The sequence below is a fragment of the Hippichthys cyanospilos genome, chromosome 11 (genome assembly GCF_059441005.1).
Source record: "Hippichthys cyanospilos isolate Australia breed blue-spotted pipefish chromosome 11, RoL_Hcya_1.0, whole genome shotgun sequence".
Lineage (NCBI taxonomy): Eukaryota > Metazoa > Chordata > Actinopteri > Syngnathiformes > Syngnathidae > Hippichthys > Hippichthys cyanospilos.
In genome coordinates this window covers 4,267,245-4,291,308 of record NC_142379.1, presented here as the reverse complement: position 1 = coordinate 4,291,308, position 24,064 = coordinate 4,267,245, and the positions used below count along the sequence as shown (strand labels likewise).

The 24,064-nt window shown below is 40.2% G+C and overlaps 1 protein-coding gene across 3 annotated transcripts in view; it reads left to right on the top strand.

Moving 5' to 3' along the window:
- esamb (endothelial cell adhesion molecule b) overlaps positions 1-24,064 on the top strand; it is a 50,132-nt gene that overhangs the window by 14,789 nt on the left and 11,279 nt on the right. For 2 of the 3 annotated variants that reach the window (XM_088427644.1, XM_088427646.1), the window contains exon 2: positions 23,919-24,064. In XM_088427644.1, coding sequence (XP_088283770.1) covers positions 23,919-24,064 — 146 coding nt within the window. Of the gene's footprint in view, positions 1-22,531; positions 22,897-23,918 lie in introns of those variants that run through there. The other variant, XM_088427645.1, reaches the window with a different exon arrangement.

Here is a 24,064-nt window from a genome sequence, read left to right as displayed (position 1 = left end):
GGGAAAAAAAAAGATAATTAGCTTAATTAGCTTAGCTTGCGTCGGGATGCGTCGGTGCGAATGCGTAGTGAAACCTGTAGTGATTTGTGAGGCCAGTGAGTCCAAGTTTTCTTGTTGATGTCAGAAGTCAGAAGATGGGCCAGCCGCCTTGGTTGGACTGATAGAAAGCCAACGGTTGTCTTGTTAGGTGCCAGGTATCAAGAAGCATCTGCGAATGCATAAACATGATGAAGACGGCATCAGACACGGGAGGTGCAAGTGTCAGTGTCTGCTGAGAACAAGAAAGTGAGGCTTCAATTTACACTTGCTCGAGGGACAAGATTGGTTCGTTCAAATGGTTGCTAGCTACAACTGCTAGCATGGTAGCACCCATTCAGACTTGGGCTGAACAATTCATTTCAAGCTTTTTTTTATTGCCAGCCATTTAAAAAACAAAGGGAGCACCTGCTAACCAATTTCAAGTGTTTTAACTGTCCATACTTAGATGTCTTTGAATTTTCTAAGTCTAAGATTCAAGAGTTTTCCGCACAATAGAGCAAATAATAAAGTAAACAATAGCAGGCAATAAAAATAGTAGAAGGGCAATAAGGGTAGTGAAAATGAGGCTATATGTATATGATCAAACCAGAGCTGCCCAAACATTTTCTCCGTCCCATTCCCAGTAAAACAAACAAACAAACAAAAAATGTAATTTACATATTTTGACGTCTGTCGCTGCTCCACTTTAAAAAATGCAAACTTTCAAAAGAATATCAAACAAGACTTTTTAAAATGAACTTCAAAGTGAAAAAAGGCAACTCCAGGAATGTGTTACTATGCTCGTATATTAAAATAAAAAATTTAAAAAAAATCCATTATCATGCTAGTGCAAGTTGTAAGTGATCAAGACCATTTGTGCGAGTTTAGTGGGATTTAAGTGTCTTTCATTATTCATCTGTAGGCTGTCACGGGGGCTAATTACCCAAATGAAGACCAACATAGAGACACTTTTGAGTCAAATCCCGCAGTGGAGATGAGTGTCATGCCTTTAATCTTCTTCCAATCAGCCGAGTGTCAGGCGAGAAGCTTGAAATGAGAAAACCCAGCTCGTCTCGTTTCAGTCAAACGGGAAGGACGGGAAAGGATCGTGCCGTATTTGGAAGCAGAAATGACATATTTTGGTAGACACAAACATGCGACAGACGTTATCTTTTGTGATCAATGAATAAAAAAAAAAAAAACAATCCCTTGTTGTCGTTGGGGAAATTACTCAAAATTAGCTTCCTAATAAGCAGTTTGATTTGAGTCATGAGTCTTTTGTGTCCTTGATTCAATTGAGATTGTTCATCACTGACCACGTGTGGATTTTATTGAGACAAATGTTTGTAATGTGATTCCGTTTTGTCCGAAAAACGCAAAATAATATGATAAAGCAAAAACATCCGGTCAAGTGACATTACTTTGCCCTCAAAGTCTTTTAGGGCCCTTGAAACGCTCTGCATAACTCAATATTATTATTGTTTTTCATAAAGTCTTTTTGCAGCACATTTTGCTGTCTATCATGATGTGATATGCTTTGGATTATAAGATGATTTTCTTCCCATCGAAAAAAAATAAGTAATGTAAATTACACTGACTATTCATTATAAACCCTTTATTAACTATACAGACAGTAGACTGTCCACATAATAGAGAAAACTACCTGTCATATCTGGTGTGTCAAAATATCGTCCTCTACAAATGAAAAAACATTTCTTGCTATTGAATGTTCCTTGTAGTGCAACGGTGCAGCCTGTTTTCTAGCTATAACCTCACCTCCGGTAGCCCTAGGGGTGGATACAACTATACCTGCTATTCCTCATGCTTTGGTCAGTTCGGACACACCAAATTAAAACCTATTTTCTAATTTAACGATGACAAATTCCTGGTAGCGACATGTATGTATTCTAAAGCATATATATATATATAAATATATATATATATATATATATATATATATATATATATTTTTTTTTTTTTTCCACCGAAACCCTGGCTAATGTTCAACTTCTATGGTTTCCAGGATATTTGAAGTCCGTGTTGGTGGTGTATCAACTCACAATTCCAAGTCCTAGTATGTGCGGACAGTAATCTCATGACGCAATCCTTGCAGTATATCATATCTTTCACACTTCCGCCAAGCAGACTGTGGGTGCACAGTAGCAGTCTTGTTTCTGCCACAACAGATGAGCTCCCGTGTCAAAGAGCCGGTTGTGTTATGAAGTTGTCTCGTGTGCCCTCCCTTCCTCTGCAAAAGCCAGCTTGTGCTGATAATGAGATTAGAGTTGTGAAGAGACATCTTAGTGACCTGGCCTTAGAAACAAGCGGCATTTATCTGCCAGGTCGCGTCATCAAGACGCTACGGCGCTTTCTGATAGTGAGCGAGAAGGCGCTGCTGGGTTCAAAGGGTAAACTCATCAAACAGGTCTTTTTCCGGAAAAAAACTGCACAAATTCACGTTTGTTATAACGCACGTGTGTGCGCACGGGCGACAAACGAGACGCGTTTCCGTCTCGATCTATAAACACCTCCTCGGCAACAACATGAAGGGAAAAAATAAAGACTTTCCCTTCCATTGGTGGCTTCATCCATCTCCACTAATCAATGCTCTGTGGAATTGTGGTCGAATTAAAGGCTTAACCCCTTTGCTGCCAACTGGCGCCAAAGATCTTAACACAATCACGGCTTTAGGGAAGGCAATTTAATGCGTATTGCAGTGCTCTGGGTCACGCCGTGTCATGATGGAGGAAATCCGGCCATTCCTCTCAGCTTTGACAGTTCACTCGGTCAATATGGCCGCCCGTTTGTAATAAGTCATGAATGTATACAGGGAGTTTCAATTCAAAAACATAGGGTTTGTGTCAAAGTCATGCTTTTTGAAGAGCTTACATGGTTCAAGATGCCTTTCAGTGCTGGTACTAATTTTAATATTGAGTGTAAATAACGGACCAAAAAATGCTGTCAAAAGCAGCCATGGTTGTGGACCCAAGTGCAGAGAAGCTCGGAAGCATGGAGTTGGGACTGAAGTCTATATTTAATTAGCAAGAGGTGTAACGGAACCAGGAAGCGGTAAAAACAGGACAGGAAAAAAAACTGCAAAGACCAGCAGTTGGGCATGACAACAACAAGTGAAACTAAACGGAACTAAATGCACTCAAACTAATAATGCAACAAGGAACACCTGGATGAGAAACAATTGGAACAGGGAACATGAACAAAACTAAAAACTTAACACATAAACCTAGACTCTGACGGATGCACTTATTGTCTGATTGAGGCTAGCCATTCAAAAAGCAAAACAAAATAATACAAAAAAAGAAAAAGAAATCTAAACATCTGATAACTTATTGTGTAAACTAGTTTGAAAAATTGTATAGCAATTGTTTTAGTGCTTGAGCATCAACTGAAAAGACTGGATTTTGAATGTTTGTCAGATAGCCTTTATGCTAGTGTGCATGTATGCGTTTTGTCTTTTTCTAGTTATTATGACAATAATACAGTTTTATTTATCGGTGTTTTAGTCAACCAGGCATTGACATACGTACATAGCAGCATTTTTTTATCATGTAAAATGCAAGAGAAACTATCTTTTTTTTTTTTATCAGAATGTAAACTCCGGTTTAATAATTCTCCTGTGAATAAACAAGGATTAGCTCGGGATGTTGGTTCAGTCTGCTTGCTTCTTTTATTGAAAATAATGCCGTCAACAACCTCACCTAATATGAGCTGCTGTTAGCTCGTACCTTTACAGTAATTATTGTAAGTAAGAATACGGCCGATATAAAAATGTGTGTGTGTTAAAACTCTGCTTTTATGGCTGACAGATCACTCCTCCTCGAATGGTGTCGAAAAAAAATGCACCTTATCTTTTTTATGAAGTGCATCTCATATTTGGGGAATTACGGTAATGCATTTTTCCGTCTTTTTCTTTCTTGTCACTTTTTTTGTGCTACTGACATTGAACATATCTTAAAAACATCACAGAATGGAATAGTGTTTCACTAGGATTGTTTGCACAGTAGTTTTATATCTTGAAAGATGGTGAGTTCACTAGCAATTTAACTAGCTAGTAGGCAATGCCTTTATGTATTGACTCCTTTATGGGCACATGGGGCAACATTAAAGCCAAGTAAATAGCAGTAATATTGTATCCTGAATATAAGAAGAACCAATAGTCTTTATGAACAACAATTATGAGCTAAATAATTAGAGAGCTAGTACTACTATTATTATTGACATTATGTTGAGTTTAGTGCAATTGAGCAACAAACTGCATTTGGGCAGATGCCATGTTTGTTTTTCTTTTTTTTCATGTTTTACATTGATGAAAAGGAGAAGGTCGAACACAAGTCCAAAACATCTTTGCCGCTACACATTTTAGGGATGTAATGCGGGCTGCGAGCTCCTGCTAATGATAATGTAACAACATGTTTTGAGGCTAAATCACAAGGCCGCCCGGAGATAAGTGTTTTTACAATCACAACAAATCAGATTTACCTACAACCCCAACCAGATTGGCTGAGTTTCTCCATCCAACGGATTAAATGCCAAATCTGTTGCCATTAAGGTGCCAGATTTTTATCAACTTATTGGGGCAGAGAAACGTGCAAAGTAGCTCAAGAGGATTACACAAAAACCCGAATAAGACCGCTTTCATGTGTCTTCGATCATTACGCATGGACGCCACTTGTTCGGCCTCGGGGGAGTCGGCGTCTTAATCCCGGCGCTGAAGGCGAGGCGTGTGTTTAAATGCATTGGCAAAGCGGACCCTTGAGAGGCCTTAAGAGCTTCTGGCAGCCCTTCTATCATGTCAGGCGTGTCGGTGCCACCCAATCCTTTCACTTTTGAAATAATCCAAGTTGATTGTGGTCCTCGCACCTTTCCGACGCTTGACGGGGCTTCGTAATTGGGTGGCGGGCGAGCCAGGGGGCGGCCGCGTTCTGAGAAGCCTTGAAATGATCTGATTAGCCGCGTGGACACTTTAGTGCGCCGTTTGTCTTTCCAGGAAGAATGTTGCGTTCGAGAGCTGGCTTACGTTGTCCGTCGCGCAAGAATATCATTGAAAGATGATGGTGTGCCCGCTGTTCTGATTACGGTCTGTTTTACGGTGCGTTTCCGCTGGTAGACTCGTGGCAGCTGCGGAATGCCTACTAAAATGTTTGAGAGCAGCGGGAAGCAAATAACCTTGTGAGGCAACCGGTTGTAAATACGCACTCAGGTTCGAGTTTGAACCTGAGCTTTGTTGAGGTGTCTATACAAATTTAGACCACCGCCGCCGCCAAACCGTACATCATCTGACAATTAAGTTTGGTTAAAAATGTCCGCACAAGAAGTGGTCCTTTTGAAATTGCGCCAGATGTTCCCAATCCACGACCTTGAAACCTGAGACAGTCTCTCATTCGCTGAAGTAGTTTACAATTTCTGTTCCACATCTACCCAACACTTTGAATGCAACATTTTTGGATTGGATACTTACTATAGGACCATTTGAACAAACTGAGGTAACAAAAAATATAATTGATGATGTTAAGAAGACTTAAAAACAGACATAGTGTCTCAGATAAATTTTCTTTACCTTATTTGCAATTTATTGAATCAATTTCGTCCTCAATGTCCACAGATCCTTGAAGCAGTCCTTCCTAAATTTTGGGGTGGGGCCCCCTGGAGGGGCTGCGATTTGCCACGTGAAGTGTAATTATGATAAAATAAGAATTGACATAATTTTTTCAAGCACTTGTTGCACTGTTTTTTTTCTGCTTAGACAAACCTTTAAACTGTGTAAATCTTGTAAAAAAGTAGCTGTTGAAAGTAGGTTTATATTGCTTTTTTATTGTCACTGTTAAGAAGAATTTTAGGTGTACTTAAACAATTTCTGTAGAAAATAATTTGTGGGGGGGCAAAATATTTTCTCTTTCCTAGGGGGGCTTTTCAAAATGTAATTGAGAAGCACCGCCTTAAAGTCTTTCGATTTTCTGAAATGAAGACACGAATTGACTCTGATCTATAAATCTTCTAATTAAATGGACCACCGCGCCCCCGTCCAACGAATATTTACCCAGTTTGTCCTTGACAACCAGACTTAGCAAGTTTTCTAGGAGCAAACCTGTTGACGTAAATCGCACATTTATTCATGTGTATGTCATCACAACAAAGAAGTCATTGTATCATACTCAAAGTGAGCTGTACCAAATTGAATCGTAATCCCACGGCCGAACTGAATCAACGCCTTCCACTTTCAGAATGAACCATCCGGTCATACACGACGTATCTAAAAGAATTTCAAATTGTAAATAGCGTTCTGGGTTTTAGAATAATAGAGCTTGAGCAAAATGCAAAGAAATAGCACACAAGTTCCCACTTGTAATAAGAGTTGTCAAATTTGACAAAGGTGGCCTAAAATAAAAGTTCTCGTCTGGTACTCAATTGTTAATAATGTTGCACGCATTCGCTGTTCTTCCCGGTTCCCCCCCGCCATGTCACACATTTCGGTACTTTCACATTCGCTACCCTAATTTGTAAAACTGCATTTTCACACCGAGGAAGCCACTAATTAAAAACTGGCCTGGGACCAACATCATCATCATTTGACTCCTCAGTGCGTCTGTTGGCACGCTTGCTGCGACAGTCATTTTCTGCATGAAACATGTAAGAGAAGGGTGAGAACTCCAGCCCGCGGCGAGCGAGCTAGCGGATGACGTTAGCGGACGAGACAGCTTCTCCTGCGTCGTTCTGTCAAGATGCTAGCCTACAATCCTCGAGTCTGCGCTCAACCCACTTTCCCACAAAAAAAACAGACCTATTTGAACATTTCAAACAGTTGATCTTGTAGTCTTGAGAAGAAATGTCAGTGTGCCAGATTCACTTCCATTCCCCTGTAGCGCGGGTGAAAAATAGCAAAATTTCTGTGGTGATTTGGTTCCTGCTGCTCTTTGTGTTTTATTTTTTTCTCCGTATTCTTCTGAAGGATCATCCTCTGGCGAAAAGTCCCAAGAATGTCCTGTGACATTGACTAATACCCCACTCTAAATTGCCTGATGTGGAAGATACCAAAACCCATTATAGACCTACGTCACCCTAACACGTTCTTAAGAACTAGATCTGCTACTATCCTGTTGTCACTGTGCCTGGAATTAGTTTTGGCTTCAACTGGTGTACCGTATTTTCTGAACTATAAAGTGTAGCTAAATGCTTTTAATTTTTTTCTAAAAATGACTGCGCATAATTGCCTTATACTTTTTATTTTTGGCGGACAAAAAACTAACTCAATTGCCATGTAAATTCTTAAATTTTTACCTCTCCATTTCAGTTATAAATTATAAATGTATATTTTACAGTAAAAAAAAGAAAATGTAACACCCTGTTTGAAATATTTATATCCTGTATACGCTCCACTTTTGAAGCAATTTATGCTGGGACAAGGCGGGAAGAAGTACAATTTTTCTAAAATGAATCCAGAAGCTGTTTTTAAATGAACAAAAACATATACTTCAAAGACTTTGGTTGTGATTTGATTAAAACAGATTATCGGCAAGTATTTTTTCCCCGTTCTTCAGATAGTACTTTCCACAAATCATCTTTATCCTTAATTTCTGATTGTCTATTAAAAAGGTTCGACTGACATATCTGATTGTTTTGTTGACTTTCCCTTTAGCGCAGCTCCATCCAGTGGATGCATAACGCAACCCCAGCCACTACTGTAGCTTCTATGCTATGCGCCTTATAATGCGGTGAGCCAGATATCTGAAAACAGTTTTAAAATAGACCATTCATTGAAGGCGCACTTTATAATCTGGTTCGCCTTCTAGTGCAGGATTACGGTACATTATCCCTCCTCAACTGACTTGATTGCCAGAGCATCTTACGACAGGAACCAATAGTAGACCGGATCTGTTGACTCTGAGCAATTGAGATCAAACGGTTGGCTCAAATCCGGTTCCGCATTTTGGCTCAGCTCCTCTGTAGCCATCCATCGTGATGGCACACAACCATGCCCCGAGCGCCATCTTTTTCAGATCAACTTCTTGTGTCACCCTTCATCAGAGAATGAAGCGCTGACTGGAGGACTCCGGGATGGGAGAGTGTCGCATGTATCACACAAATAAATGCCAGCAGTGGATCACTTTGAGGAGTCGGGACTTCCACTAGTCTGGCGCCTCGTATGGTTATCCCTTTTTTTGTGGACTGAATGTGATATTGCTTTGAAATATGAGGTTCGTAGCTCGGCAGGGACGCCGTCACCTATGTTTAAGGTGTCGTGTATGCTTATCCGGGATTTCGGTTTACTACCGTTGTGCGTCCGCTTCAAATTCACTTGAGGTATTTAACCCTGGTACAAAGTTTTGACCATTTTGGGGTCCATTTCTTCCACATCAGGATTTTTAACCAGGGGATGGCACACTCCTGGTAATTTGATAACTAAGTGGTTGGGTCATGCTGAACTATGACATGTTGTCACCAACTGGGTGAAATTTCAGCTCCCTAGTGTCTTCTTTCATTGCTTTTTCTTTGATGTATTTCTCTTTTGCCATCCTGTTCAACTCAGCCGCATCATTTGTTTTTGCAGCAGCATATGGAAAAACTTAAGATACTTTATTGCAGCCTACTCAGTCAAATGTATCATTTTTAAATTGGAAAGTTTATATCAGCAATTATTTTTTTCATTTTGAAAATTCTGCAAAAATCTCGTCAGATCTCGTTCTCGTGGACTCAATCTCGTGAGGTATCTCGTCTCGTGGAATTTGTATCTCGTCCCGTGCCAATTCCTACTGATCACTTTTTTAACAAAGCGGGCTTACTCTGTTTTGGCTAGCAAAACTCACCACTGTGGTTTTGAAATCACTTTATTTCTACGAGCAAACGGGGAGACTTTTGACCAGCACTTGAATTTTTTAACAGATAGCATAATGTGATTTTGGTCTCAGTTGGGTTCTGCTACAGATGCTAAATATTGCCTGGGTTTGTCAATAAGTTATGCGTTCCAAGCTTTGCTCTTCTCATGCTGCGGATCAAAAAAATCCTGGTTGGTGTTTCCACTGCGGGGTGTCGACTGGATGGCAAAAGCTGTATTTGCTATTAAAGAAAAAAAAAAGATGCCAAAGGCCTCAATGGATATCGCAACTTAAACTCATAAACGCCTGGAATATTTTTGAATACTGTTTTTATATTCAAAACGAATTTAGCTCCACCACATCAAATTTGATCGTCGAAGTACTTTAATCAGTGGGCACGTTTGAAAAATGTTTTTATTGGCTTGGATATTTTGAGACTCGTCACAGTGGAAACCAAAACAAATTTGGAGTGAACTTTGCTGTTTGGTAAAACCAAAACTTGATGACTTGTGTGTGGTTTAATAACAAAAGCAGTGAAAAGGAAACAAGGGTTGCATGTCTTGACATGCAGTCAAAAAGGTCTCTTGACTGTCACTCACATCGTCCCCCCCCTCCCGAGTGCGAGCGACCCAATTTCCTTGATCAGGTGAGCTGCCATCTTGCTGGATAACAGTGTCTTTAGGGCAGTTTTTTTTTTTTTTTCCCTACCAATGACCCAATTTGAAGCAGGCGAGACGTCTCCTTTGTTTCTGGCAGCGTGTTGGTGTTGACTGAGAGCTGTTACCACAAGACGTGGCGTGAGGCGAAAAGAGCTGAGGGAAGAAAATTGAGGGCTAGCAGCGTGTGTGAGCGGCTGGTATACCCAACTGTTTCTTTTTTTTCCGGGGGTGGGGGGGGTCCTCCAAGTACTTAACGCAAGCTCCGGAGCAATTGGTTTGTGAAGCAGACACTTCACTTGACTCAGCGGGGGACCAATGAAGGGGGGGGGGGGGGGGGGGGGGGGGGGGTACAATCAAGTATAATAGGATTCAGGTTCAGGCGAGTAAAAGCTCTTAAGGCCACACCTTCTGGATTGGCTACTTGCACTCCAGAATCAAGGCGGAAGCAGGATCAGAAGGTTTTTAAGATGAATATGATGGACTGGCTAAGCTTGTCAAAAGACAATGAAAGTGATGCATTTTAGTATTTTTTTTGGTGTCGTAATGGAAAATATTAGTATTCATGTTGATGTTTAGTTGTCCAGTGGCCATTTGTTTTTGTTTGAACAAAGAACCTTAAGACAGAGTTGGGTGGTGCGTAATTGTCCAAACGGCAAAAAAAAAAAATGTCCGGGTAATTATAAGCAATCACAGGACAGCCTTTGTATGGGAATTTCACACCTGTTCTACCGCAGCCCTTCTCGATTGAAAAGGAACCCCGTTCTAAAATCGTAATCGCACCAAATCGAATCGTTTCACTTTCAAAAGTCCTTGACTGGTATCACACCCCGCGCGTCGAGGCTTATACGAATCACCCTTTCTCGGACGGCTCATTTTTCCCGGGTTATCAGCGGACGGCGCCCGAATTCGGAAAGTGGCATTTTTCCTTGTTGACATATGGCTTTTCCACGCATTCCGCAATCCGTAATGTCACTGCCGCGAGTGGAAATATGCTGATGTCGGATTATTGGGGGCAGCGGTCACCGATATGATATGAGCGAGCGCCCTTCAAGCGCAGCAGACGGCGGCTTGGAGCATCCTTCAATAGCGAGCTGAATGCTCAAGCAGCTGTCTTCGGGGCCGCTCCGGCTCCTCCCGACCCTGCGCCGAGACCTCGCTGCCAAAAGAACATTTTCCCCACAGGGATCAATAAAGCCTCACATTAGCCGGCTAATGTACAACAGGGAAGCAAAAGCCAGAGCGGCATTACCTGCACAAATAGCTGCTCCATATTAATCATGGCCGTGATTTGCGAGCGTGCCTAACACACGGGCGCGGCTAAATGTCACGCTGGCTGCGTGCGGCGGCGGGGAACTGATGCGAAGGCGCTACAGAGCTGGTGGACTAATAACCACTTGATTTTATTCAAATGGCATTTAAAGTTCCATGTTAAAATCCACAAAGCCTCCACGCCGTTGCGTTTGGGCCAAATGTGCCTTGCTGGCTGGAACCAAGCCATCTTGGTAAATTTGATTTTCTGTATGCTGGCAAGTGCCTGGCTGCAAATGTAAAAGTATGAACGATTGTGCTTCCATAGATAGATTGATAGTTATATAAATGCCCTTGCTTGGCCAGATCGCTGGATTAGACCCTTTTTCACCTTTGAAATATATTTTCATCCAAGTACCACTTAACCTTGCAAAGCAATTTTGGGAGAAACAAACAAAAAAAAGGCTTAAAAATATGCTAAGTGTTTCATTTATTCAACCGCTCAAACATCATTTGTATTGGTCCACAAAAATTAGTGACCTCTTTTGGATCATAGTAGAGATCTGTTATCATAAAGAAATATGTTAATTATTGATAAATATTTGTCCACAAAAAATAATCAAAGTCTCAGACCTGTTTTCAAAAAGAAATAATTATAAATACATATTTTTCCATAGAAAATGATTCAACATAATGCATCATCTTTTGGGATTACAGGAGAAATCTGTCAACAAAAATATCATTAATTTAATTATTCATAAATCTTTGTCCCAAACAAATAATCAACATAAAGTGTCAAACCTGTCTTCATAAAGAAATAATAATAAATACATATTTGTCCACTGAAAAATATGAAATGTTTGGGTTGATAGTAGAGCACGTGGCAAGTTGGCTCCAACCATTCTAGTATGGGGGAGATTCTCGTTTTTCAAAATAATACAATTGAATAACCTCCTGCACATAAAATTTGTTTTATGAATGTATATTTTCCAGAAACAGTGGAAGCGAGATTTCCCATTGAAACAAATATAAATGCAATTAATCTGTTCCATAACGAAAAACCTAGCCACATCTTCATAAATTGAGGTTTGAGTTTCCATTTAAAATGGTCTTTCCGTTATTGCTTATCGTAGACATCAAAAGGGTTGAGGATTCTTTCAGCAAAAAAACAGGCTGGTCTAAAACTATACCCACATCCTGTTTCACTCTTCTTCTTTCAAATGGACTCCTAAACACAATACTGCCATCTAGTGCTTGCTAGAATAAACAGTAAAATTGAATTTCATTTAAAAGTATCATAGTAGAGCTCTGCAAGTTTTACAATGAATTTGCAAACCAAGATATCACTTATGTTAACCTATGTTAGTGTGTGTTTTTTCTTTTCTTTATACAGGCACCTTTTATTCATTAGTTTTTTTTTTTTTTTTTAAAATAGGGATGCATTAGGTCCTGGAGAGAAAGAGAGCGCGTGTGGGCCAACGCCGCTTGAAGCAGGAAATGCAATTAAGAAAAACGATCACGATATCATTAAGGTTAAATGAGTGGACGTATGTCATGTGTACCAATTGGCTCTCTTAATGCGTCTTTGCACTTAAAAGAGTCCAGACTCCTTCGCTGTCGTGGACAATGGACTCCAAATGGCTTGTGTACAAAAGTTGAGTCTGAAATCAGGTCATTAAAATGCATATTTAAATTAGAGATCTTCGTCATGCATGTGGGGGGGGGGGGGTCACTTCATACGTGCAGCGCAGATGAGGCCAATCACGTCTTTGCTTGAGTCTCTTTGAAGATTTCCATTTTCAATTTTGAATTTCTAACCGCATTTTCATCTTAGCAGGTGTGTCGTTTTAAGTGCTATATCTAAAAGACTCCCCATTTGAAAAGATCAACTTCTTTAACCCACTTTTGCGTGTGCTCCTGTCTCGCTCCTCGCTCCCTCCTGGTTTATTATGTGCCGAGAATTCCAGCCGTCATGTCCTAAATACATCTTAAAATGACATGCTATTATTAGATATTTATTTTAAATATTGATTCAGCCTATGTAATGGCTCTTGTTAATTATGCATCATTTAATTTCAGCGCGTAAGCTAAAGACGTGTCATGTGATCTGCAAACGTAGCGCGCAGTAATTCATACGTAAGCATTGCCTGCTGCCTCGTCAAATTTGAGTAGACATTGAAAAAACGGCTTCATTTCACTGTTAGGATGGAAGAAAAATGATTTTTTTCCTCCTTAAATTTCTTTTTTTAATGTATCTTGTGCAACTATGGGATGTCATGACCATTTTTTATCTATCTCAGGGGGCCCTCAGTTGTACAGTTGTTAACTGCTCAGGGTTTAAATAGCAACCAATCACAGCTCACCTGTTTTCAGAGTAATCATGTGACATTCACAAGCTTAGGTGTGATTGGTCATTAGCTGAACATTGAGAAACTGTGGAGTTGTTTTTATAAGTCCTGCTTTTAGAAGTTCATATATATATATATATATATATATATATATATATATATATATATATATATATATGCAAATTACTGCTAGTTAATTTTTGCAGACCATCCGGGTAGTATTCTTCAGGCAAAGTCTCTTTTCAGACATTTCGTGTCGAATACTATTTTCCTCACAAAGATTTTATTTATTCGCTCATTTTTGGGGGGGAACTTAAAGTGAAAAAAATTCCATGTACTGTATATTCATATGCCTTTGTCGTGAAGAATTTAATGAATTTGAATCGGGTGCATCCTAAGGTTCATAGCTTAATTGGACCACCTGTGGATATATTTGGTTGATCATACATGATTTGGGAAGGCACCCACCTAGATTTGTAAAATTGACAGTTTGTTATGGAACATACCAAGCATAAGTTGACCCCAAAAAAATGATTTACTAAACTCTGTCACTTACAGCCCAGTTTAAATAGATTTCTGACTTGTATCGTTGGCAGTAAACTTATTCTTTGCTATCTTCGTAAAAATTGATCTTTAACGTCTAATTCCGTCAATGGATGTGAATGAGTTAAATCTGGATTTAGGTTAAAGTTGAAAATAATGAAGTACCCTCAACGTAGTCGGGATGAATTATAAATTCCGGTGTCGGGAATCACAACGTATAATGTGGTGGAATGAAACAAACTAAAACGTATTCAAACAGTCACTGCGATCAGTTGTGTTTTTGACGATTATGAGTCTTCCGTTTCATTTTTGCTGTGTCAACAGGGTACAATAAACCACAATATTCATGTATGTGTGGGTATGTGATTTCCACAATCCCCTTCCTCACAATCAACTTTGGAGGCGTTGGATTATTCGGTGCAGCAAGGGCAGATTATAAAGATCATCCTGTGAGTTCTCTCTGATGAAGTCCCAAATGGAAATCTGAAATCAGATCATCCCACTTGTTAATTACCAGTGGCAGCGCAATAAAGCCTCCGCGTCCTCCTGCGGGCGGCCAAGCGAAGGCGCCGCCGCCGCCGCTTCATCGGGTGCGGCGGCGTCGTGAAAACAGCCGAGCGCCGCGCTAACGCGTTTATAAATATCCCCTTCAAAGACGCGAGGCGGTCGTGGCCTCGGTTGTATTTAAGTTCCTGTGTCGCCTTTCATTGCCTGCCCAAATGTTGGCTAGGGAGGTCATTGTGGGAATGATTGACAGCTGGGATAAAGAGGCCGCTGGCAGCCGTCGGTTCGAGCCCGGCTGACCGCATCCAGATTTACCAACACCGGTGGTGGGAGTATCGCAACCCGCTTCTATTGGTGAGGGGTAGGAACCCAACAAATAAAACTCCAGTTTTATTCCGTTTTAGTCACCGAGGAGCAGTATAAGATAGACAGACAAAAACCTCATTGAGATGAGATGTCACATTTTCCTTCAGCTCATCAGTACAGCACTGATATTAGTCGTTTATCCACGTTTCACTTGTTATACTCTCTTCCCACGTCATCGCGTTTGCTCAGGTAGCAAATCAAAGCTCAGCTCATGAACGTCACATGACCACAGCTTTTTTACTGTGGTCACGCTGCAATAACGGTTGCAAGGTGAGCTGATTTGCTACCTTGAGCTCTCAGCAACAATATTATATTCACTCAATGTTAATTGGCAAAGTGTTTTTTTTAAAGGGATCCATTAGATGTGAAAAATAATGGTTATCGAGGGGACAATTTGCACGATTTAGCAAATCTTAGTGGTGAGCAAAACATTCGTTTTACAAATCTAAGTTCAACAATTTATTTAGTTTAGTAATCTGTAATTAGAATACGTAGGATTGGCCTGCCTAACAGAAAGCAGACAATTTTCGCCTCCATCTTTCTGCTACGTACAGGAGGAAATACTTTTGTTGTCGTAGTAGCCTTAAAAAATATGTCCTCTCTGAGACACCCTAAAAAGAACGCTTGAAAATTGCTGCATTCTCCTAGTTCACCATTAGAGGGCACTAAACTCTATACATTGCCACTTTAATTATATACAAAATATTACGTTTTCACTGTTGAAAAATGCTATGAGTAAAGCATCCCTTTAAAGAGTGGCAACATGTTTTGTAAATAAGATAGCAGACTGAAAAGCTAATCTACATGCTGGTTGTATTTTTCAATTTTTCATATTAAGTTTGACAGTAAATTTCAACTTTGAGTGGCATGAGACCATTTGAAGTCTCTTTTTTGGAAATAAATACGCTGATTTTTTGCCAAACTGCATTTTTTTGGTAAAGTGAGTTGAGTCACTGTGAGTAAATTGATCAAGTCAAGCATCGGTCAAGCCCATCAACCAATTGCAGGGTAGAAATCTCGAAAAAACTGTCACATTCAGTCCAAAGCAACTAAAATGTCTCATTTTGAGAGAGTTCCCGCAGTCATATCGTCGTGACTAATAGCTTTCAAATGACAGTAGTACATAATAGATGGCATTTCAAAGGAGATTGCCCACCGCTGACGAGCACGCGTTAGCTTCCCAAAGTTGCGCACGCCAGCAAAGTTGGTCTACAATAGCAGTCTTTGTTTTCCCACATAAACACCTACATCCCCAGTGTGCGCTATTTGCATGTGATCAAAGCATCAGCCCACTTTCCCCATGCTCTTCCTCAAACCCAACACACTCGCTGCAACCCGCCCTCCCCCAGATGGAGCCCCCCCCCCCTCCCATTCCCCATTTGTCTGTCTTGTGTTTCACGTTTGCATCAGCTCTGCGGGCATTGTGTTAAATGTGTTTGCTTGTCAAAAGGCGCTAAGAGACACGCCAGGCATCCGACACACACGCGCACAAGCGTTACATGCCGCCGCTGCCACTTCTGCATCATCACGCTTGTAAATAAAGATTGCACAAAAGGTGAAGGACAAAGCAAGAGGACGGGCTCCGTGTACTCAATAGTGGAGTAAATAATGTGATTATAACGAGGCGCTGTTGATGAAGAAGGAGGCAATAATGTCTCAAATGACTTCATGTTCCTGCGCTATTAATAGTTGGTGGAAATAGTTGCACTTGTGTGATCCAGAATTAATGCTTTATGACAAGAAATCCAAAGTATTTCCCGCGATAGAGGCTCTGCCCCAATTATGCAGCAGCCGATTCATTAAGGCAAATTAAACACCTTCCTCAAATAGATTTTTTGCTACCCAAAACAGCAGCAGCAGGGCACCGCATGCTAAAAAGGTGTGACAATGGTGTTGTTCTTCATTTCATTCGATAATTGTTTAATTTTTGAGCTAAATTTTTAGTTGTCAACATTGTTTAGTTACTCTGCACCTTGAGTTACGTGCGGAAAAATAAAAAGTATAGCTAAGATTCCGTAACGTCCTCACAATTGGGCAAGGAGAACCAGGTCGCACTTTTAGACAAAGAAATACACAAAGCTACAATTTCATAATGGCAAATTCATAAATACGTTCGTAATGAGCAAATGCTCACACTGAAATAATCTCGATTAATCTCCTGGAATCACTCAATAAGCCACACCCCACAAATATCATAAAAAAAAACCTAAAAAAAAAAACTAGTGGGCTATTCCTGTTTGTGTACTTTCACAAAAAAGCTCGTGCCAGTTTTTCTTTATGTGAAGACACTTCAGGGCGTGCAAGAGATTTTAACAAAGATTCTTCATGTACACAGAAACAGTACACTTTTAAATAAAGAACAAATTAGTTGGAACAATGCTAGAATGTGTTATAATGACTGGGAGCTGAAATTTCACTCAGCGGGCGACAACATGTCAAAGTTCAACATGGAACAAACAGTTATGACACAGGAAAATATTACACAAAATGACACAGTATTTTGCTACACAAAAATACTACACAAGGGTTAAATACACTACAGTCCCTTTGTCATATACATTCAGTTGTATTTAACTAGTTTCAAACATTTATCTCCCGTTGCTTCGATTCGTATCGAATGGATTGACGGAAATTGAGCGGAATTGCCGATCCCTCGTACAGTTGTCGATGAAAATAGTTTTTCTATTTCCGGAGCATCTGCTGTGACCCCAAGCTGTTACAGTAAAGATAATACTATGAACGATGCGGACTGCGTGCGCGCATGTTTGCTTGAGCACGTGTGAGAAGCAATGTGTGTGCGCGCGCGAAGAGAATCAATTTAAAACACAATCAAAAGTTAAGAGGGATTAAAGCCAGTGTGCCCGAGATAGTTGAAAATAGCTGCAGAGATTATACTAATGTAATCCAATTTAAAGGCGCCTTCCCCAAATATTTATTATTGAAACGCCATCTGTTTTGAAGCCCGTGGGGTCAGCCCAACACGCCGTTTGACACCGAACGGGCTATTTTGTTGTCCTACATTCTTCCCTCCGTCCTTCCCGTCTGTCAAAATCTTCCGGAATAACCCATTCGCTCCGTCGGCGACTTCGTTTGTTCTCCTCTGCGAATCTGGAGCCAGTTTTTTTTTTCAATTTGGGAAAAGTGAAATTTTAAGGTCACCCCCATTTCCGTGCCGCTCTGGGTGAAAGATTATAACAAGGGGAGAGGAATGGGATGCTTGAATAATGTATGATCCCGTTGTTTGTTTCTGTGACGTTGCCGTTACCGGGTCATCCCAAGATTTAGTTGGAACTTTTGGGACATGCTTTCACACACAAAAGCTGCCTTAATGAGGCGAAACGCTGCTTCTGTTCAGATAAAGCGCCGGCGAGGGGACGTTAACATTCACAACCGCCGTTCAAGGAAGCTAAATATCCTCCTGAGGGACAGCCTAAACGTTTGTGTCCACCGTTGTGTCAGTTTTGTCTCAGCGAGACAGCAGAATTGTGTCCCGCCGCTTATGGAAAATGAATTTCAGCCAGAATGATTAGAACAGGTTCTGTTTGAACAAAGAACCTTTCACTAAAAATACATGAGGACTACCGTAATTCCCAGAATATAGGACACACCTGGACATAGGACGCGGCCTTAATTTTAGGCTCAAATTCCTCAACAGGTGAATCAGTATATATCTTATCTTTGTAAATTCTTCATATTTTCTTGCGTTCATATCTGTAAGTTGTATATTTATTAAGTGTTTTTCAGATTTCCCACATTGTAAGGGGTCAGTGAACGCTCCGCCAGCGTAACGTTAAATGTGCTCGAAGCAGTTGTTTTTGGCAGAAATACTCGACGTTGCGCACCATTCGTGTGCCACCAGGTTGAAGATTGTGTGTATATGCCAAAAGACTGCAAGTAACAAAGTCAAATGGAATACTTTTCCGTTTTCTCTCACTGGTGCACTCTTAACTTTTTCAGTGCCCGGCGTTATTGGAAGGGCCAGTATTTTTAGCATTTTCACTCACCTTTCGAAGCCAACAGAATATCGTGTGCAATGTCTATGTAAATTTGGTGGTATTGATTTCCATTCCTTACTTTGAATTACATGTAGGTAATAGCTGTGTTGGAAACACTGGCTTCCAACGGTCCCAGTTATGACAACAGTGCTCAATTGGCTTATGTATTAGGTAAGCATTAGTCAAGGGTGTTAGCTCCTCTCATAAAAAAAAAAAAATATTTGACCAGAATTTTATTTGGTATTACTTTTTTAAAAGACGAGAATTCTCATCCATAGCGCTGAATGATTTAATTAAATCAGCTGGAGATATCTTCACTTGTACATGATCGTCTCCATTTTAGTAATATATTTGTACATGAACAAGGATGGACTCGGACGTTGGTTCAGTATGCTTGCTTCTCTTATTGAACGTAATGCCATCACAATCTAAGCTAACACGAGCCGCTGTTAGCTGCAACAGTGTGCGCAAGTAGGGACGTTTGAGCGTGTTGCGACTCGCAGTCATACGCACGCACACTGACCGCTAAGTTTGAATTTTGCGATTGTTGTCGATGCCGTAAAACGGGAAAAATGCCGTAAATAGGGGACGCGGAAACTTAGTATTCCGCTTGGTAACGTGAAAAAAATGCAAGGCAGGGACGCCATAAACCATAATTTTTTTAGCCTTGTAAATGACATATTACCTATTTCGCATTTTAATTCATGTTATTCAAACACATGGAAGAAATTGGTCTGTTTTGAGTTCTCCTGTTATAAGTCGACCCCCCTAATATGATGGCTGAAAATGAAGAAAAAAAACTGGACTTGTACTCTGAGAAATGTGATAAATTTCATTCGATTTCGGAATTATCGTAGCCATATTCAGCTGGTGACCACTCCACAGCGCACTTCCAATTCTCGTCCAAAGTGAGTTGGGCTCATGCCATGACCCCATTGAGGATGGACGGACGTCCCCGTATTCTACTGAGCAGCCAGAACAGGCGCTGACACTTGGCGCTACTTTCCTCCGTTGCGACGAGTTCATTGTAGCTATATCGTAGAAGAAGGTCAGAAGTGTAGATGTAAGGATGGATGCATGGAGAGATTTGCTCAGCTGGGGCTTTGGCTCTTGTGGAGAGGGACTGACATGAGAGGAGGAAGAGGAGGAAGAGGAGGAGGAGGTTTGGAAGCGGCAGAGATTACTGCGTGAGATAGAGCAGGGCCGCTTAAAGAGGATCACTTTATCTTCACACAGGACTTTACATGGCTCCCTCAGGGCTTTTGACTGAGCCACGGACTTTTTATCCTCCGCTTGATCTCGTACGCACACACACTCAGCGAGACACACACACACACATGACACAATGACATACCTTTTTATTCGGAGCAATAATAAGAGCTGCACTTTTTTGTTGTTCCACTATTTATTTGATCCTATCCTGCCGTTTTAATGATGATGGGATCTTATCTCCTCATTACCCCTCCTATGTTATCGTAGTAATGTGCTGCCCCCCTTAGGCGAATTTTGGTATTACAATAGGCTCAATTAGCTCGGTAAAAAGGTTCAAATTTACTAATGCTAACAAACCAACTTTTTTTTTTTTAAAGACTAGTTATAGTATTGTTTTTAATTAATAACCAACATCCATTTTGATTGGCCAAGCTTGGTGAGCTTTTTTTAGGTATTTTTTTACACAACTCTTACAAAGTTACTTTTACAAAGACTCAAGCGCCTGAAAAAAAATGCACTTTGCTGAATACATTCTTTACAATTAATAGTTACACTGTATTCGAATTAGGCGGTGGAAAATCACTAGTAATGCTACTGTATTGGCTCAAGCGTACATGATAGCTGCTACGCTAACTAGCCTTCAAAATCCTTAGCGATATAAATGGGGTAAAAGAAACAATTAGATTGTAAATAGATAACTGAACAAAATTGCACGTCGAGGCTTAAACGCTGAACGAAACTTTCGTAATAAATTGGAATTATATTGATGATATATTGTTGTTTAGCCCTTGTGCAGTATTTTGCCCAGTCCTTTACATAAAGTGCATTTCACATCAAAAGGATAACATTGAAAGAAAACAGTAGGGAGCTGAAATTTCACCCAGTTGGGGACAGTTACCCATGGCATGACCACACCACTCGGGTTGTGCCATTTTTATTTTTCTGTTTTGGCTAAGATAAAAATAAATAAATCTAAAAAAAATAAATAAATAAATAAAACCCTCTGCCCTAAACGATTGTTGACTTTAAAGAGAAGAATCCAATTAGCAGACATTAAGTCTAACTTCCCCCTTTGGGCAAAGTGGAAATTAGGACAATATTTAACGAAGGCTTCACGGAATCATACGTGAGTGGCGTTTATTGGCAGATTCCTCCTGAGCTGAAATTCATCTCGAAACGCTTCATCCCAGATGGAGACGTCCTTGGATTAAGTTGAAGATTTTCCTCCTTTTCATAAACAAGTGAATGACACACTAAATCTGCTCAATGAAGCAGACAACAGAGTATTATCCCCCCCCCCCGCCCCCCTTATCATTACGGGCAACCCACCTGATCATCCGCCTTGATTGATGCTCCGACGGCACATTGTTGATTAATCGAGATGAAATGTTGCATCACACCAGCCCGCAGATTCCAGACGCCCTCATTCCAAAAACCTTTCGGAGACCTTTTTCAAATTTGTTTTCCTGTTACGTAATGTTACAGCAGATCCGAGGCGCTTTATTGGTTAACGCTTGCTGCCGCCGGAGACGAAATTGGAGCGCTAACAGGATTTGCGGAAGGGGAGAGGATGGGTTAAAAAATTAAATAAATGTAACCAGAGTGTTAAAAAAAAAAAAAAAAAGACTATTCTTCTGAACACAGAAGCCGCGGTAACATTAAGAATGAAAATGGCCCGCAGGGATGATGGCTGTCAGAGATGTAAATCTCAGTCATGCAATAGATGTGTGAGTGTGACCTCAGCGTATGCAAGATGGGAGAAATTTTAGCATTTTTTTTTTCTCCTACAATTCACCTTGTCCTTCACAGTTTTTCTTTCCTTCTTTGCGAACACTGAAAGCTACGTTAACTCATTCAATCCCAAAGACGTTTTTATACGTCATTTATTACCATTGGCAGCTGTAAATATGGAAGATCTGTTTTTACTGCAAAGGCAATGAATAAGTTAACTCATTTGCTGCCATTGACTGCTTTATACGTCAAAAATATAATTTAACTGGGCTGGGAGTGAATTAGTTAAAAAAAAATGCTTAGTGGCTAGCTGCAGATTTTAAGATGATTGGGTTACTTTTATTTTAATTGTTATGGTTTGATGACTTTATAAATTTAAAGATTAAATATGTGCAATTGTCGTTTTCTGTTGCTCCCAATTACTGTAAATCTAAGATTATTTCTGGAGTATTTTATTATGAAAATAACAATAACTGGGTAGCTAATTAAGTGGCTATTTTTTTTAACATTGTCCCGCATAATGACCTCCAAAAAACTGCCGTTTCCCCAATTCACTTAATAATCTATATTAACCTTTTCTCTTTAATTACATCCATTTTATAAAGAGGCAAAAGTTTTCAATCCTTTTATTTCTCAAGACGTTTCTAATTTTCTATAAAGTTTTTGTGATTTTATAGTTATGATTGTTATTTTTTTTAGGTAGCTCAGTTCAGCCCTGTGTTGTCATGACAACCAAACAGGCTGGAGAGCCAGCGCTAGATAGTATGACGTGTCATGATTTCATGTCAAGCAAAGTGATTAGCTCATGTTAATTTTTGGTGACTCTAATATGCAAGTGTGTGTGTGTGTGTGGACTATACATCATATCCATGTCCAGCTGAGCTGTTTTCCCTCACGTGAGGTGAGGGGATTGAGCCCCGGATTGTTCGGGGATTAGTCAACAGGATTTGGCAGATTGAGAAATTAAGGAAGAGGAGTGCCACTGAGGCAGAGGTCACTCTGCCCTCAGGAGCAGCAAGAAAAAGAAAGAAAAACAAAAAACACTGAGTCACTTGCAAGGGAACTTTTTCAGGTCAAAAAAACAACTTGTCCAAATGTGCGCATCCCCACTCAGCCCAGCCCAGCCGCTTCCAATCTCCTAATTCCTCCGCCCTGCACATGCATGGAAACGGCAGAGCGGGAACGACGTCCCCGGCTGAACAGATGTGGACCTTCCAGCTGGCCGTCTGCGGATCACGGCGAGCCCGCGCTCTTGATTGATCACTTTCTCTTGTGCGCTAACCTCGTCAAAGCCTTCCCGAGGACTTGATTTCATTTTTTTTTTTTTTTTTTTTTACCCCTTTCTGGGTCGCTTTTCATTCCAAACTGGAGACGCACTCTGACTCCGATTGCTGGGATCAGCTGATCCAGCTCCAGCTGTCTGGTTCTGGTGATTGGGCGCCCTGTGAGTCTCACTTTGTTTGGCGGTCGCAATGGGAATTAGGAAATGAAGGTTCAGTTGTAGCTTGCTCAACGATGATTCAAATGTGATTTTTTTTACATACTATGCTCAGATATTTTCACATGCATTTCGTATGGGCAGACCCATTCCGATATTTTGCAGCAAAATTGTGATTTTTGCGATTAATTGGCTGATTTTCTTGTTCATTTAACATAAAACTGCTATTTATCTTTTTTTTTTTTACTTATTTGGGAGGATGTGGGGTCATTCTTTGTCGCTATCTTTATGTTTGTAGTGATGTGTTAATTTGAAAAAAAAAACATGTAGATTTGTAAATAGCTCAAATCGACAAATTAAATCACTGCCAAGCCTTTTTATTTGGTCTTTTGTTACGTTCTTCTTTGTTGGCTTTTTTTTCAAGTCACATTTATTCTGAAAATGTCCTTGTCTTATTCCTATAATTCTGATCAACTTTAATCACAAATCCAGCAGCGTATGAATGATACACACAGGACTCACTGAATTCAGTTTAAACATTGCATTGTCTTAAACATTTATTTTTGTTTTACCCAGAACAGTACATTTGTTAAGCACAGTTCTGTTATATTTAACTTTATATATATATATATATATATATATATATATATATATATATATATATATATATATATATATATTTCTTTTTTGTGCTAATTATTAGAATTGATTATTTAAATACAGCTGTCTTGCAAAGCAGTTGTGCACCACTTGAAATCACATTCACAATAGGAACAACTAAATAAATAATACATCGTAACAACAAATTTAACATACTCAAATGAGCCGCAGGAAATATTGTGAAACTAAAAATAAACATTATTACAAAATATGTACCTAATTTTGGGGGAACTGACCGTACGTAACTCATTCACTACCAATGACGTCTATGGCAGTCGAAGATCCAGTTTCACTGCCAATGACAGCTATATTTGAAAAAAACAAGAAAAATGCAAATATCTGCAATATGTGTTGTGCCGCAATCACAGGTGACAGCCAAAAGGTGGAAATCCCGCGAGAGGAGATGGAGGTGGTGAAGGGCCAGATGGTGGTGCTGCAAGCCTGGTACAGCCCCAGCTCGGATATTTCCAAAAACACTGTCATTTGGCACTTCACCGGGAACGAGTCCAAACAG